Source organism: Colletotrichum paranaense (assembly GCF_030867605.1).
Source record: "Colletotrichum paranaense strain IMI 384185 chromosome Unknown Scaffold_20.1, whole genome shotgun sequence".
In the NCBI taxonomy this organism is placed as follows: domain Eukaryota; kingdom Fungi; phylum Ascomycota; class Sordariomycetes; order Glomerellales; family Glomerellaceae; genus Colletotrichum; species Colletotrichum paranaense.
Window position 1 is genome coordinate 364,363 of NW_026848978.1, and position 16,332 is coordinate 380,694.

Below are 16,332 nucleotides of genomic sequence, written 5' to 3' on the forward strand. Positions count from 1 at the left end.
TTCTAAAAGCTTCTCCGTACACACGACCAGTCCCTACATCGCCTCCTCGATTCCAACCACGTTTCCGCCCGCCCGAGTCTTTTACACAACCCCACAACCGCCAAAATGTTCAGACAAGCCATTGCTACCTCTTCCCGCGCAGTGCGCACCGGCATGCGCACCCAGACTCCCAAGTCTGTTTTCCAAAATCAGTTCCAGAGCTCCCCTGCCTTCAGGATACGAGCCGCGCGACCTGCCGTTGCGAGATGGTACAGCGACGCCAAGGAGACGACCGAGGCCACCAAGGAGGGCGAGAAGCCTGCCGATGATGCCGAGTCTGCCCTGAAGAAGCAGTTGGAGACCAAGGAGAAGGAGGCTGCTGACTGGAAGGTTCGTTCGCATTCTGTCCCCCGATCTCGGACACCGAGGATCGAGACCCAATTCTAACATGCAACTCTCCAGGACAAGTGCCTTCGCACCATCGCCGACTTCCGTAACCTCCAGGACCGCACACAACGCGAGGTCAAGCAGGCGCGCGACTTCGCCCTGCAGAAGTTCTCCAAGGATCTCATTGACAGCATCGACAACCTCGACCGCGCCCTCTCCATGGTGCCCCAGGAGAAGCTCAAGGTCGAGGAGAAGTCGGGCGATCTCAAGGATCTCGCCAACCTGTACGAGGGTCTCAAGATGACCGACGACATCCTCATGTCGACGCTGAAGAAGCACGGCATCGAGCGCTTCGACCCCGAGGGCGAGAAGTTCAACCCCAACGAGCACGACGCCACCTTCATGGCACCTCAGCCCGACAAGGAGGACAACACCGTCTTCCACGTCCAGCAGAAGGGCTTCAAGCTCAACGGCCGCGTGATGCGCGCTGCCAAGGTCGGCGTCGTCAAGAACGCTTAAGAGGCCGATGTCTCGACATCCTACATCACAATTCCGATCTCTACGAAGATCTTGTTCTAAAAAATCATGGGGCTGGTCGGCTCACCGCTGGAGGCGTCGGCAACCTACCAGCCCCCCTTGTACCATTATGTTCTACGATATTCTCTCGATTCCCGGAACAGCGAACTGGGCGTTCCGGTCGGTGTATAATGCTCCTCTCATGATGTGACAATAGCATGGCGGAAAAAAATGTAAGGGGGCCGCAAATGGGAAGGCCTTTTTGCTGGATGAAAAGAAGAAACGGATAGAATCTGGATACGTTTGTGTATACATAGACCCCGAATAGGGGTTTCGGGGTCTAATGATTCTTCTCAAAGCTCTGGTACAATTTAATCATACCGTCTAGGGGATTTCAATCTCCCTGTGTCTTAATCACACACGCACAATCACATCCCGGTCTTTGCAATCACAACCGATCAAGGTTGAACGTAATATTTTGGCACTACCTATTTCCACTAACAATGTCATAAGGCCGCACTCGGCTCCTAGGCCAATCTAACATCTTCCAGTAATCTCGACATAGAGCATCGTACTCAAACAATGGACACATCATGACCCAAATTATCGTTCGTAGAAAGCAATCTGGAAAAGGGGGACAAGATCGGAAGAGTTCGTCAAGAACTGTGCGTTCCCCCAACCTGCGACGTGGTGTTAGTCAATGGTCCCACTCGACACTGATGATGGTAGCTTGGCAGTACCTAATTGTCTGCTCATAACAAACTTGTCAAAAGACTGAGAGGCCAGGACTCGAAGATCCAAAGCCATCATAGTTGTCGAGAAAAGTCGAGTCGTCACCGATCGCCCCAGCCATATAGCTTTGTCCTGGTATTCTCGTGAGCCCGGTGAACTCACCACAATCCAAATCCTAGAACTTATCCATCAGCAACAGGCAATAAAGAGCCACGCTGAACATAGCAATATAGAAGCGAGAATGTCACAAGAACAGCCGACTGTGTCATAGTCCATTTCCCACTGCAAACTCATTCCAGATTTCAACCAGAAAGGTCCAAGGCTGCCATCTTATCCCGGAAGTTCTGCGAGACAGCCCGGCGAACCTCATCGGGACTCGACAAGTTGGCTCTCGAGCACTCTTCCATGATACGGGTCTTGCAACGAACCAGCTCCTTCTTCATCTTCTCATTCTCATCCTCGGCGTCCTTGAGGGAGTGGAACTTAGCCTGAACCTCGTACCGCAAGTCGTGCAAGTGCGCAGACACACGGCGCAACACCCGCTTCTCATGCTTCTGTCGCTTGGCGAGCTCCTCGGCCGCCTTCCTCTCCTCTTCGGCGCGTTCCTCAGCAGCTTTACGCTCTCGCTCAGCAAGCTCCTCGGCGGCCTTGCGTTCCTTCTCGGCGAGCTCTTCCGCTGCGATTCTCTCCTTCTCAGCACGCTCCCACGCGGCCTTGCGCTCCCAGGCCTCTCTGAGCTCCCGCGCTGCACGCTCGCGATCGGCGCGCTCTTGGGCAGCCCTCTGCGCCAGGACGTGGTCGACAGACAGGCGCATCTCGCGAAGCTCCTTCTGGGCTCGACCGACGTCGACGCGCAGGACGGCGTTCTCGCGGGTGACTTCTTCGTCTCGGGTTTTCCAGCGGAGGATGGTCTTCTGGCGCTGCGTGATGAGTTCGGCCGCGCTCGTCGCCTCGACGCCGGCGACCTTGCGGGCACCGGGGGTATTGAGGATCGTCTCGATGTCGGAGTGGGTGTAGTGCTGAGCCCAGGGGCCGCTGGGCTCGGTAGTGGTGGTCGAATCCTCAGTGACAGCTTTGGGAGGCGCGATCGGGGGGTCGCCTTGTTCATGATACTCAATCTTGCGGAAGTTACGTGCGACTTCGGGGTTCATGCGATCGAAGAGGCCGAACCACCAGTTGCGCATCTTGTGCTGGAAGGTCACGCCTATGCTAGAGTCAGTGTCTATATACCTTTGAGAGGGTCATTGCTGTGCTTATTACCAGCAGGCAGGTAGATGATGGAAGGTTCGGAGTCAAGAGAGTAGCAGGGCGTGAGATAGCCATTGTCGTTGATGTCTCTCTGGGTCTCGAACTCCATGAGGAGACGGTCAGGGGCTTTCTCTCTAGGAGGGCCATCGTCCATGGAAGTCTCGGGACGCATACGCTGAGCCTAAAACCTATTCAGCCATGGGTTACTTAGAACGAAGATGCAGTAAAACTTACATCATCGGCCATGAAGACCTTTCCGTCAGTGTTTTGCTCAGCACATCCCTCGGCCAGAAGGCGGAAAGTACAAGGGGAGATTCTTCCAGTCTCGGGATCACCCTCGTCGTCCGAGATACCGTAGTCCTCGACTAACATGTGTCAGTATTGGTGCGAATCATGACTTGAGCCAGACTTACCAAAGTTGCGGTCCGGGTCGTAAGGCAGCTTGTAAGGGAGCAGCCCCTTGAAAGAGGACTCAGGGGTCTTGGTGACCGGAGGGAGGTAATCCTCGAATCTAAAATCTTCGAAATCGGGCGCGATGTGAAGATATTTAGGCCGAGGGACATTGTAGGCTCCCTTCCTGTCCGCAGTATCCGGGGCGTACTCAGCAGACAACAGGTGGGTGTCATCGAGCATCCTAGACACAGTTCGTCATCAGGCTGAACGAAGCAACTGGTCACACGAAAACTCACTTGACGTAGTCATCCTTCTCTCGCTTCACATCAGCTCTCAAGCCCGAAGTCGCGGCTCCCTTGATAGGAGATGGCTGCGTCTTGGAAGTACTGGTAGAATGGTGGTTAGGATGATGACGAGTAGGAGGGCACATCCTCGGACGGAGACTCACTTCTGGGGTTCGCCGCATGCAAAGCCGCCACCGTCGACAGCCCTTTCCTTTCCCTTGCACTCAGGCTTCTCGCCGTGCTCGCTGTGAGCGAAGCCGCCGCCATCGGCAGCTCTTCCTTTTCCCTTGACGTCTGGCTTCTCATCATGTTGGCAAGAAGGGCCGTCAACCGCAACCTTGGTAGCATCTCTCTTCGCTCTTAGAGAAGACTCAAAAGCCTTCACCTCCATCCAAGATCGCAGCGGGTCGTTCGCATCCCGCATGGAGCCGCGCACAGCATCGTAGGCCTTCATCATAGAGTCTGTCATGAACCACTCCTTCGCGAAAGGGTGACCGGCCGAGCAGCCAGGGAGCTGAGGGCTAGGCTCATCGGCGCCGTAGTCGACCAGCTCGCTTTGAAAGATGGACCAGTCCTTGGTCGTGGGGATTCCTTCTATCTTGATGCTGGGATCAGGAACTAGGATAAGTCGGTTAGTTACGACATTCATATGAGGGAAAGAGCTAACAGAAAATTCTCTGAGGCCCAGGCAGGGAGTAGGTAGATGATGTCAGTGAGAGCAGAAAGGTATCTCATTGAAACCAGAATATGCTACCTAAGACCCTAGTGGAAGCAGCAGAACAACGCGGAGCACTTGATACCTTCATGGACCGAACGCGAGTACGACTCCGAATCGGTGCTGATGCTCACTTCCCAGAGGTTGACACCGGCATAGCGGGCATGGTCAAAAACGACCGTCTCCGGGCCTGTGTTCAAGAAGTTAGAGAAAGAGTTGAGAAGATGACAATTCAAAGACTCACTCGAAGAACGGTTGAACTCCTGCAAGTTGTTGTCTTGCTCCCAGTTGCCGTACAAGACCGTGTCGTGGGTGAGGGCTCCATTGTCCTGGCCGTGGGGTCCGACATTGGAGTTCATCATCTCGAACTCGTCGAGATCGTAGATGTCCTCGTGGTCTTCACTGAGGAAGCCCTGTTCATCGTACATGTTGGCAGCGTAGATGTCGTGGGACGACTCGCGCGACTCGCGAGACGCCTCTTCGATGATGGAAAGGCGATGGGGATTGTGATCTTCGAGGGTACCCGCGGTGTCGATATTGTTTGCTATTTATTTGTTTTTCTTCGTCAGGAATATGGTTCGTATTTGCGCTGAAAGCAGCCCAAAGATCGATGAGCAGGTCGGATGACTTACCAGACTTGGAGCGCGAGTGCTGGCCGCGGTCACGTCGAGAAGACATTCTCGACAGGCGCTTAAGAGTAGTGAAGCTCTTTGACTTCTTGAGAGAGAAGGCTGCCTTCGATACCAGACCTGCGATGAAGATAATGAGCGACTGTGAAGCGATGAAAAAAATGTTGGTAACGAGGATCCGAGTATGGGAAGAGGGGGGGGGGGGCAATCAGGTGTTCTCGAGTATTTCCGAAGAAACAAACGCCTCAAACACTCGAGATTGGAAGATGGATGAAGCTCAGCAGGACTCGATGGGAAGAAAAAAGAGGAAGGATCGGGAAATGAATGAACAGAGGGTGGTTGAGGCGAGAGATCGTAAGATCAGGAAGGCAAAGCGTCTAGGGTTGGAGGAGATATTCACCCTTCAAGGCCTTTGCGGCAATCCGGAACGTCTTCTTGGACCCGGGCTTCTTTTGATCCTTCTCATTCATCATCTTGAAGCTTGAAGCCCCTCCGGCGGCTAAGCGGGATGATCCAAAGCGCTCGACATCATGGACGGCCGGTTGGACATAAGCGTTGTAACTGATAGGAATCATTCGAGATGGCGGACTGCGCAACGAACGTTTTGGATTAGCTTCGTGCTTTTGGAAGGTGAGGTAACAAATCGAAGCCATCAAGAGGTACTCACTTCGAACTTGGAATGCTGAAAAATGAGGGACTCGGAGCTTGGTTGGGTGCCTTTCAAGTTTTGTGTATGGTTGACATTACCCCTTGTACTGATGGTGATGAGTGTGTTCGGGGGATTCTGGCAAAGGTTCAAGAACAACCTATTTTGGCAGGAAGCTCTCCTTAAGGATTCACTGGCCATGGATGGGCTGCACAAAAACGTTGTCTACCAAATACTCGCAGTTGCCTTTCATGAAGATGTCAAAATGCAGCTGTCATTCTCAAGTCTGGTTCCTCACATATTAACTTACACAGACGTTGTCGCTCACACCACTTTACACTGATTACCTTTCATGATGTACATCCCTCAAATCATTTTGTGATTGGTAAACGACTTCATACAATATCTAGCCGCTGATCAAAGGTGTTCAATGAACAGTAGGTATTCCTGATTTAAACCTCATAATTCTACAATTGCCATGTATGCCCCACTCGAACTCAGTGAACACTGGCGTTCTCCTCCCATGATAAAAGGTGCCCCTAGATTGATATCTGTCGACCATTATGCCATTACTTCTTGCCCTTTCCCTTGGCAGTCGTTGCCTTGGCCTTGGGCCTACCCTTCTTAGGCTTGGCATCTTCATCTTCATCGTCATCGTCATCGCCTGCTTTGGCCTTCTTCGTTGCTCTCTTAGCCTTCGGTTTGGGCGCCTTGATTAGCTTGTCCTTCTTCAAGTCAATCTTGTCCTCGTCCTCCTCGCCCGCATCGGCAGGTTCTGCAACATCGGCATCATCGTCCTCCTCAATAGCTTCTTCGAGATCCGGAGCCTCCTTCGCCACCTTCTTGGGCTCCATGATATTGCTGGCCTTCAAGAAAGGGATAGGATGAGACATTGCGTTGTAGCTGGAGAGTTGTCAGCGCTAAGAATGAATAGCAAGAAGCACGAGTACTTACGTTCGCGTGAATGCCGCTTTTGTCTTGGATTCGATATCAGCCCGGCCCTCAGCTTGCGGACCAACGCCGAGCTCCTGAATCGCATCGAAGTCGTCTCGTGTCAAGTAGTAGCTGTCCATCAGCTCGATAATCTCGTCGACAGATTCCTTGCCTTCTACGGACAACCGGCGTATCATCTGATCCCACAAGACAGGCAGATATTGCTGGCGAACCTCATTGGCGTCTCCAGATGACCTCAACCGCATGTGTGAGTGTAGCTCACGGACAAATCGACCGAGTTTGCCAGTCTTGCTGTTGTTGCCGAGCCAGGAGGTGAAGTTGGAGCCCATGAGTTGGCCAGCAACGAAGCTCGATGGTCGAACCGTGCTGAAAACGGCGTGAGTAGGCATGAGACTCCATTGCTGTTGAGGCCCGTGAATCATTCGATCAACCAGATCACCATCACTGATACTCTCCGCCGCCTGATCTATCAATTCGAGGTACTTCAGGTTCTCTTCCCTCTTGTTGTAACCTCTGTTATTAAGTGCCATTGGCTTTGAGCGCAGGTAGTTTTCCTGGATCATCAGGTAACTGAACTCATGGTCGTTGAAGTATAGCTCGATCTTTTCATTCAAAGTAGTTTTGCTGGCGGGAGCGAACAGACCACCAGCGAGCATCTTCTGGCAAATATCCCAAGGCTTGAGAACGACGTGTTTCTCCCATGCCTTGGTCATTGCCTTGCCCTTGTCGTAGCTCATCGATGCTTGGTCGAGCTTGGCGGTGGAGATCATGTTGATGATTTGCCGAATATCCTTATTGCTGCCTTCGATGAGGGCATCGACAACAGGCACAGGTAGCTTGAGGCCTTCGCGATGACATATTGTCATGATACGGGACCGGACCTGTTCTACCGTCGGGCGCCTGAAGGGAACATCCATGGCGACGAAGTCAAACGGCTTCATCTTTGGCAGTTTCCGCTCATTACAAATGAGAATGAGGGGAATCTCGGTCTTTTTGCAGAACTTAGCCAGGGCTCCAACACCACCACGATCTCCTGCGGACATTCCGTCGACCTCGTCCATAATCAACACAATGTTCTTCTTTTCTCCGTCAACCTTCTTGCCGTCTCCAGCAAAGAAGCCGAGAAGCGATGTGTTGTTCATGATATCAGCGACGCCATTTTCGACTAATTTCTTACTGCGAGTGTCACTGGCGTTGCTCTCAATGACATCGAAGCCCTCGAGTTTGGCAGCCAAGTGTGCTGCAGTGGTCTTGCCGATGCCGGGCGGACCAGAGATTATGATAGCTCGCGTGCCACCCATACCGTCTGCGCCGCGCCGTTGAAAGTCGTACTTGCGTGCCTTTTGCCAATTCCTCAACCAAGCCTGGATCTTCTCGACCTGCGCCTTGTTGCCGCAGATATGATTGAGTGCCGTCGGCGCATACTTTGATGTCCAAAGCTGCACTGGAGCTGCTGTCGGGGCAGGGGCAACTGTAGTCCCCCGAGCGGCGGCTGCTTGCTTGGCTGCCTTCTCTGCTGCAGCCTTCCGGGCCTTCTCTTCTCGCTCCATCTCCATTGCCTGGATCTTGATAGCCTCCTCGTCTTTCTTCTTCTTCTCGCGCGCCTTCTCCGCACCCTTGCCGGAGCCGCCATAGGCAGGCAATTTCCTGATGAGTTCGAACAGGCCCTCCTCGTTGATGGTTTTGATGTTCATGTCCCTGATCTTCTTCAGCTTACTGGGTCCTGCATCGTCTCCCAGGACGACATAGCTGGTCTTGCTACTTGGTGCTCCAGTAATTTTGCCACCGTACTTCTTGACCAACGCCTGACCTTCCTCACGGCCGATGGTTTGAAGGACACCGGTGAAGACGAATGTCAATCCAGAGAGACATTCATCCTCGCCATCGGGCAGTTCCGCGGCACCTGCATTAGCAGGCACAGCCGCGCTGTTTCCTCCACCACCGGCATTCTTCCTCCAGTCAAACTTGGGGGCATTTGGGTCCTGGGGTGGAGGTGTCGGAGGGCGGACAGTGGGGATGTTGTCGAGGATCGACTGATAAGCCGAATCTTCAGGTTCGTCTGCCTTTTTAACCCTGGGAGCGCGTGGCTTAGCGGGCGCCTTCTTCTTTGGCGGCTGCTCTTCCTCATCTTCCTCCTCCTCGTCGTCAGGAGTCTTGCGCCTCTTTGTGCCAGCTGTTGCCCTTGTGCTCTTGCTTGGGGTGCCATTAGCGGCACTCCGCGAGGCTACACGCTTCGGTTTTGGTTGAATATCCTCGTCGCTCTCGTCCTCCGCATAGTCGTCGGTCTTTCGCTTATTGCGACCCTTCACATCAGCAGCAAAGATGTCATCGTCATCCTCATCGTCTTCGTCTTTGTAAGCATCGGCATCGTCGTCGGACTCGATCTTGGTGTATGTCCTGGCGGCGCGCTTCTTGGGCGTTACTTCTACAGGTTTCGCAGTAGTCTTCTTGTTGCGTGGGCTGGTCCTGATCTCGACTTCGGTCTTCACTTTAGATGCTTGGTCTGGCTTTGCGGCGGATGCAGGCTTAGCCGCCTTGGAAGGTTTGGATGATGCAAAGTAGTCGCTAGCTGTGGTCTCGGTTCCCTTAGCAGCCTCGTCTCTGCTACAGGATTAGAAGCAATCGACGAAGAGGGCAATATAGTTCGCGTACTTAGCCTTCTTCCTGACAGCAGCTTTCGCTGCCGGTTTTCTAGGACGAGTTAGCTTGGTCTTCAACTGCAGGGTTTCGGAATCGACTAACGGCGCAGGAGTAGGGTCGGCATCATCGTCGCTGTCCTCGATGACTTTCCTGCCCCTTCGGGCCTTTGGGGGCTCCTCTACCTTTTTTGGCAGTGGCTTCGGGGGCCCGCCTCCCTTCGGCCCAAAGAATGACCTAATATCAGGCATTGCGTTTTGTACAGTCACCTGTCTTCCGTTGAGTGATTGTTGAAAGCAGCGAAAAGTTTATATCGAAAGTTGGCCTGCTGTTGCCTGGAGGGAAGTTGGAGGTTGACAGACGAAAAGACCAATCGAGGTCGCCGTGCCTGGCGTCAAGTCGGGAAGCGTGCACGTAATGGATTTCCAGTTGCTACGCGAAAGTGACGCGAGGTCCGTGACCCCGGTCAGTTCACTTTAGAGTGCTGTGGCGCAGCAGCTCCAGGCAAAGCCTCAGCAAAATTATCGCCCAACATCTCAGGCCATCCAAGCCACACCTAAGCTCTCGTGAAGCTAGGGACATTTTTTTGGAGATCGCATCATCAACGACGTTCATCGGCAAGTCGCAAACATGAGGCCCACCGCTCCTACGGCGCTTCTCAGCGCCTTCCAAGGCCTCAGAATATCTACGACGCCGACAGTCAGTCCTCTTAGGGCCGCGATCCGACCTCAATTGACGAAGCCGCTGGTCGCATCCCAGATCCTCCGCGATGCCCGCCCGTTTTCCACGACACCTGCAGCGCAGGGCACATGGCTCGAACCCTCGATCGACCGAACGAAGAAGATGATGAAAGGACGTCCTCGCGTGGCTACGGGAGGATCGACCAAGGGCACGACTGTCATCTGGGGCGACTACGGTCTCCGAATGAAGGATCACCACCGAAGAATCAGCGCTAAGCAGCTCAAGAACGCTGAAGATACGATTAAGATGAGATTACGTGGTCAAAAGTACCGGCTGTACAAGAGAGTGTGCTGCAACGTTGGTGTCTATGTGTCTGGTAACGAGGTAAGGCGGATGTTGAGGAATTATGGGCGATAGTCAAGTGCTGATTCCCGGACTAGATGCGTATGGGTAAGGGAAAGGGTTCTTTCGATCATTGGGCGGCGCGTGTTGCTGTCAACCAGATCGTTTTCGAGATCAGAGGAATGCTTCACGAGGCTGTTGCGAAGGATGCCTTCCGTCTGGCGGGTAACAAGTTGCCCGGTGAGTACATTCCCAATTGCGTGAAGCACAGCCAAGACTGACTTGATGCTAGGTCAATGGGAGTTTGTACACAAGGGAGCGGCCCCTGTTGTTGGTATTACGAAACTTGAGAACGGTGTTACGTTGGAGGATCTGAAGAGACCAAGAAAGGCGATTGCGCCTGAAGACTTGCTGGCTGAGGCAACGAGCAAGCCCACCAGCGCGGCGTCTACCGCTACGCCGTCTGCAGCGCCCTAAAGTTTTGGATGAAAATGATTGTAACATTTACCGCTCTTAACTTTGAGATAGGCTCAGCGCAATCTCAAGTTCATGGAGTGGCTGTACTATAGATGACCTTACCAGATGGGGAGGTGTCATTGCGACTGTACAAATAAAGGAAATACCTTTCACACCCATCATTAGTCTACCGTGGGATTATCATTGAAAAATGTTTTTTGCACGCATAGGTTTTTATAGAGTCGGATGAATTCGAGGGTCGTTACTATGCGCCAAGTAATGGTGTATGCCTCAAAGCTATCATGTGTGGCTTGAGGGCACGGGCCTATGCCACCAGCCACGCCTCGATATTTCCCACTTAACGCGAACGCGTCTTCTTTCAGAGCGCATCACCAGAAAGTCCCACGCTCTGCAGCCCGCTCCGCCAGCCAACTTCAGGTCTTCAACACGGCGTTTTCCACATCACAGCAACCAAAATGGCGCTTATTGTCGATAAACATAGACCAAGGTCACTAGATGCTCTGACATACCATCAGGAGCTTTCAGACCGTCTTGGCTCTCTGGTAGGAAGCTACAAATCTGCTCTCTCCCAGGCAGCTGCTCACACATTTTACAGGCTCAGAGCGGAGATTTCCCCCATTTATTGGTATACGGTCCGTCCGGCGCTGGAAAGAAGACACGCATCGTTGCCACACTGAAGGAGCTGTACGGACCCGGTGTAGAGAAGATCAAGATCGATGCGCGTGTTTTCCAGACGTCGAGTAACCGCAAGCTCGAATTCAACATTGTCGCGTCAAACTACCACCTCGAGATCACCCCGTCAGACGTCGGAAACTACGACAGAGTTGTCGTTCAGGATCTGCTGAAGGAGGTGGCACAGACGCAACAGGTCGATCAGTCGGCAAAGCAAAGATTCAAGGTCGTGGTCATCAATGAGGCAGACCACCTTACCAGAGATGCGCAGGCTGCGCTGCGTCGCACGATGGAGAAGTACTCTCCTAACCTACGATTGATCCTCCTAGCGAATTCGACGGCAAACATCATCGCCCCCATCCGATCGAGAACACTGCTGGTCCGAGTAGCTGCACCAACCCACGAGCAAATTTGTGAGGTCCTGGCAGTGTCAGCGAAGAAGGAGAACTGGCCCATGGTGAAGGGCCTGCATATGAGGATCGCGCAGGAGAGTGGCAGGAATTTGCGACGAGCTCTGCTCATGTACGAGGCTGTCCACGCACAAAAGTAGGATACCTTTGCACGACATTTGCAGGATCAGAAACTAACAAGCCAACAGTGAGAAAGTCACGGATAGCACACCAATCCCGCCGCCAGACTGGGAGGCACTTATCAGCCAGATAGCGAGGGAGATTGTCGATGAGCACACGCCGGCACGGATTCTCCAAGTGCGAGCAAAGCTATACGATCTTCTCACGCACTGCATCCCGCCAACCACGATTCTCAAGACGCTCACCTTCAAGCTCATTGCATTGATCGACGATGCCCTGAAGGCGGAGGTGATCAAGTGGTCGGCATTCTACGAGCACCGGATCAGGATGGGCACGAAGGTCATCTTCCACCTGGAAGCGTTTGTGGCCAAGTTCATGAGGATCATGGAGATGTACTTGATGAGCATGGAGCTGTGAGCGAAATGGATAATACAAAAGGAGGCGTTTAGGGGTTCAAGGCGGCATATGTCGGGGGCACATACTTCTTCTACTACTAGCGGGCACGCCAGGCCAGTGCCAAAATGCAAACAAGTCCACTTCGCGGTTCCCAACCAGCTGGGTCTCTCATGTGTTTCGCCATCAGTCCGATTGGATGTTTATGAGTGTAAGTTGAGCGTCCAATGTCTCCAAGAGCATTCGGAGCCGCAGTGCATGCATGTGGTAACTTATGATCGATCGGCAAAGCCTCACGGCAGGGCCCATATTTCCAGTCAGGATGACCGACCAGGGTACCGAGGATAGAATGTCAGTTTATGTATCTTGGGTGCTTAGGCGACGATGCTGCCTCACGCAGGATGCAAGTGAACCTATTGCGTAAATCTGATAGGTCTAGGACGGCTCCTCTTCTTTTTTTGCTTGCACTCAACAATCTGTCATCAGGAGTTCCCCAACAGAAAGGGCGAAATTCCCACATGCTTAGATGGGGATGCCAGAGATCCATATTCTGCCGCACGAGGCTCGGAGGACGCGGTGATTTATCCCAAATGGCCCGTTTGGGAGTATCTCCGATTTCCAGAATAAACCCCGACCAAAGGTTGAAGCAACAACACTTTTTTTCTTTTTTTTTTCTCGCTCTTTGACACGGACAGGTAATCCGTACCCTGTGTTTCTCCACACAAATCGCTTAGATGTGAAAGGATCCTTCGCCCGGGTTTCCCGTAAAGAAGGAAGACCCCTCCAGCCCTCCTTCCCGGGCCACAATTTACAGATGCGCCGGCAACGACGGCGGGACGGCGTTTTGCCCAAGCCTTCCCCCGCGGGTGTCGGGTATGCCAAGACTACTTCCATTCGTCCATCCTATGAGACGGCGGGAGGTGGACTGACCCGGATGAGCAAGGAAAGGTTAGGTCGGAATCAGTCTCACACATGCTGCACAGCAAGAACAACGGAGCAGGGGGGTAAATGTGAGGAAGGGCAAGGGACCCGGCCTTCTGGAATGGCAGCACGCAGCACGACTAAAACAGCGCATCACAAGCACGGGCGCGCACTTGCCCCTGTGTATCGATACTTCACTGAGGTACTTCGACTGGTGGACATGGAATATCCGGGTGCCCACGGGGTAAAATGCGGGAAGTCTGTGAGCTGTCTGGGGAGTCCAGGGTTGGGTGAAAGGGTTCTGAGGGGGAAAACGCGGAGGCGAGGTGTTTAACTGCAGGAGGCCGTCACGCCACGTTTGGTGCTGGAGAAAATTTGCTAGCTGAAACGTGAATCTCTTCAATTCGATCATGTTCGCAGAGTCGACAGGAACCAGCATTTTGGTATCCTCTTTGGAGGAAATGGCCCTGGGTATGAGGCAAGCCACTTTCCAGCAGACAGCGCCAGGCGTCAGGTACACAAAAACATGATGCAGGTGCCTTAGGTAAGACAGGCAGTACACAGCACCTGCCTGTTGTGTGTTGCATCAGAGGATGGCATCCAACTACAAGCAATCCATGGGCGTCTCTTTTCCTCTCTTGAACCTGCGCAAGCACGAGCGGGACTTCCGTTTAACCCCTCCAACCACACACGCACACCACCACTCGCTACACCAGCAATTTCTATCAATGGTTTTCTTCTGCCTGCAGGGTGCTAGTACAGATGTGCCCCTCCATTTGCCTACAGGCCCATGCCATGCTGCAGCAATACGACAACCAACCTCCTCATGCTGCCTGCAACTTCAGATGGAGGTTACTTGGTTCCCCCAACTGGCGGCGGCCTCGACGGCGGCCATGATAGCTCCGATGCAACTCTAGTATCATGGAGAACAGATCACCCAAGTGGATGCTACTATTCGTACCAATGTACTACGTACGGAATACTTTGGCAGCCTCCGTAGGTTATTCTGTGGACCGCAGCCGACGTCGGAGATGCCGCATGATAGGACTGCAGTCATCGACAGTCATCACAGTGGGTTCGGGAGCATTTTTTCTCTTCCGAAGGACAATCGGCAACAAGCGCGAGTGCGCAGCCTGAGAGATTACCCACAATCTGCAAGGAGAAAGAAGACAGTTACAAATTGCGACTGCAGGTGTGGTGGATTACGACCCCGGAATCTGCGAGACTTTGTTGAATCCCGACCCAATGCCAGACCCCGAAATGCCTACGAGGAACAGCGGGGCCTGCGGAGCCCTGGGACCGTTCGATTCTCGACTTTATTGAAGTTACCTCCCGTTGGATGCTCCGATACAACCGGCATACATTTGTTTGAAGCACAACATCATTGCCTTTGAGAGGACCTGGGTTGATATGGTCGTTGCAAGGTCGTCAAGAAGTCGCGGGAGCCAAGCCAAAGGACACAATCATCAATATGTCATCGTTGGGGTCGTGGCCAATCACGGGGGCCGGAACGCCACGGCACTCCAGGGTCGCGCGCCGTGATCAGCATCCATCGTCCTCGGCTGGCGTACACTTGGCTGGGCGACAGCCGCATGGCTTCCTGAATAGCGGCGCAATGCGGTCAGCCTAGGAGGTAGGAGACCTATGAGGCGCAAACTCGACGCCGCTGGGGAAGAAGAGTGCGGGGAACGCTGGCCAGGTGAGGGGCAAGCTTTGGTGCCTCGTTCGCTTGACGCCAAAATGATTTGACAGCAAAGCGTCGGGAGACCAGTCTGCTGCATTGACAAATTCTTGGAGCTTCCGGTTGTCCTCGGTCTGGCTCGGCCACTCAAGCAACCAAGGTGATGATGGACGAAGAAGTCGGGTGATGGGCGCCACTTATCCCACTGGCGCATTCTCGGCGAGTTCAGGCCAGGACACGAAAAGACAGGCTACAAACCGAGACAGAAGACCATGAGAGATGTCGACACTCACAGCCGCGGTGCAAGAAGAAAGCTCCACCGAGACGGTGGCTCACAATATCTCCTGCTACGATGAAGTGACATGGTCAATGGTAAATCGATGAATATATATCATAGGGCCGACTTTAGGCGGTCAGGGTATCCATACAGGCTATTTACGAGCACGAGCAGGAGACAACTTCAGTACCGACACTGATTGACACGCGGTGCCCCCGTTTTAAGACAGGCTCCCTAGCGCTGATGGTGTGAAAACGAATGGATCGCCACTTGTATACATGAGCGCAAGACTATGAGAAGGCTCTTGGACGTCGTCACCGTCATCCCAATAGCAGGCTACCATGGATCACGAGCAGGGTCAGGGTCATTGGGCGTTCAATTTGCTCGGCCGGTCGACGGGAGAATCTAATCGGTAGGCGGACAGAGTTCGTCGCATTCAGATGAGCTACGGATACTTGGTAAAGTACTTGCAAGGCACAGTTGCGAGGTCCAATTGTGTCTTTTTTGTCTCTCATTAGCGCAGAAACCCTTCCCCTCCCCCAGACCAAGACCAACCGACGGGCCCAGGAGCATCCAGGCGCGGACGGCAGGCGGGCTGGCGGGCTCCTTTGGCGAGTTTGGAGACGGGTAGCTTGGCGTCCTTGGGCTCTGGGGAGAAGGGTCAAAAGGTACATTCGTCTCGTCTTTGACTGGACGATGCAGGTCTGCGCGGTGTTGGGAGCTGGGTTGGACGCGAGGGGTTGCAGGGAAGGGGAGGGTTCGCAGGTGGTTCGGGGCAAAGGAAAGGCAAGACGCAGCTCAACCCCCGGCCAAGCGGTAGCGGTACAGCGGTACAGAGTACGGAGATGGACCAGCCACAGCCCGCCTACAGGCTACAGGAAGCGGACGGGATTGCGGGGTGCCATGGCAAATGATGACCAATGGAGGGCAAGGGATGGGCTGAAGGAGTTTCCCTTTCCGCATGGCTTGTCCCTTTTCTCCATAACATCATCGGCCTGCGCTGCAGTGTACCATGATCCGTGAATGTGCTCCGTACCGTGGATGGGGCTCCTTGTAGATGGAGACCTGGCTGTATTCACTGACACTCCACACAATGCCCAAATCTGGGACCTTGGGCTGCCGGAGATGCTGTATGAGGGTGACTTAGTATTGTGAGACTTAAGTAGTGGCTGTCAACTGAAGCTATGTATGTTCGGGTATGTATGTGTAAGGTAAGGCAAGGTACGGAGTACGGTACC

General features: G+C 53.5%; 6 protein-coding genes across 6 annotated transcripts; 4 read left to right on the forward strand and 2 right to left on the reverse strand.

Annotated features, from left to right (window-relative positions):
* Positions 1 to 105: 105 nt before the first annotated feature.
* On the forward strand, positions 106 to 885 carry CPAR01_15643 (GrpE protein; the record flags this gene model as incomplete). Its single annotated transcript, XM_060499891.1, has 2 exons — positions 106 to 369; positions 442 to 885. 2 exons carry the CDS (start codon positions 106 to 108, stop codon positions 883 to 885), a joined length of 708 nt encoding a protein of 235 aa, XP_060341467.1.
* Positions 886 to 1,916: 1,031 nt separating this feature from the next.
* On the reverse strand, positions 1,917 to 5,458 carry CPAR01_15644 (uncharacterized protein; the record flags this gene model as incomplete). The annotated part of the gene is made up of 10 exons (XM_060499892.1): positions 1,917 to 2,818; positions 2,875 to 3,043; positions 3,097 to 3,227; positions 3,276 to 3,496; positions 3,552 to 3,641; positions 3,704 to 4,157; positions 4,340 to 4,444; positions 4,499 to 4,798; positions 4,887 to 5,003; positions 5,284 to 5,458. The coding sequence occupies 10 exons, from the start codon at positions 5,456 to 5,458 to the stop codon at positions 1,917 to 1,919; spliced, it is 2,664 nt and encodes an 887-aa protein (XP_060341468.1).
* Positions 5,459 to 6,098: 640 nt separating this feature from the next.
* Positions 6,099 to 9,371, reverse strand: CPAR01_15645 (replication factor RFC1 C terminal domain-containing protein; the record flags this gene model as incomplete). The annotated part of the gene is made up of 4 exons (XM_060499893.1): positions 6,099 to 6,432; positions 6,484 to 9,084; positions 9,136 to 9,174; positions 9,226 to 9,371. 4 exons carry the CDS (start codon positions 9,369 to 9,371, stop codon positions 6,099 to 6,101), a joined length of 3,120 nt encoding a protein of 1,039 aa, XP_060341469.1.
* Positions 9,372 to 9,750: 379 nt separating this feature from the next.
* CPAR01_15646 (ribosomal protein L16p/L10e) lies at positions 9,751 to 10,620 on the forward strand (the record flags this gene model as incomplete). Its single annotated transcript, XM_060499894.1, has 3 exons — positions 9,751 to 10,185; positions 10,242 to 10,383; positions 10,436 to 10,620. 3 exons carry the CDS (start codon positions 9,751 to 9,753, stop codon positions 10,618 to 10,620), a joined length of 762 nt encoding a protein of 253 aa, XP_060341470.1.
* Positions 10,621 to 11,075: 455 nt separating this feature from the next.
* CPAR01_15647 (replication factor C subunit 5) lies at positions 11,076 to 12,239 on the forward strand (the record flags this gene model as incomplete). The annotated part of the gene is made up of 3 exons (XM_060499895.1): positions 11,076 to 11,162; positions 11,216 to 11,838; positions 11,891 to 12,239. The coding sequence occupies 3 exons, from the start codon at positions 11,076 to 11,078 to the stop codon at positions 12,237 to 12,239; spliced, it is 1,059 nt and encodes a 352-aa protein (XP_060341471.1).
* A 790-nt stretch (positions 12,240 to 13,029) lies between these two features.
* CPAR01_15648 (uncharacterized protein) lies at positions 13,030 to 13,223 on the forward strand (the record flags this gene model as incomplete). Its single annotated transcript, XM_060499896.1, has 2 exons — positions 13,030 to 13,088; positions 13,154 to 13,223. The coding sequence occupies 2 exons, from the start codon at positions 13,030 to 13,032 to the stop codon at positions 13,221 to 13,223; spliced, it is 129 nt and encodes a 42-aa protein (XP_060341472.1).
* Positions 13,224 to 16,332: the final 3,109 nt, after the last annotated feature.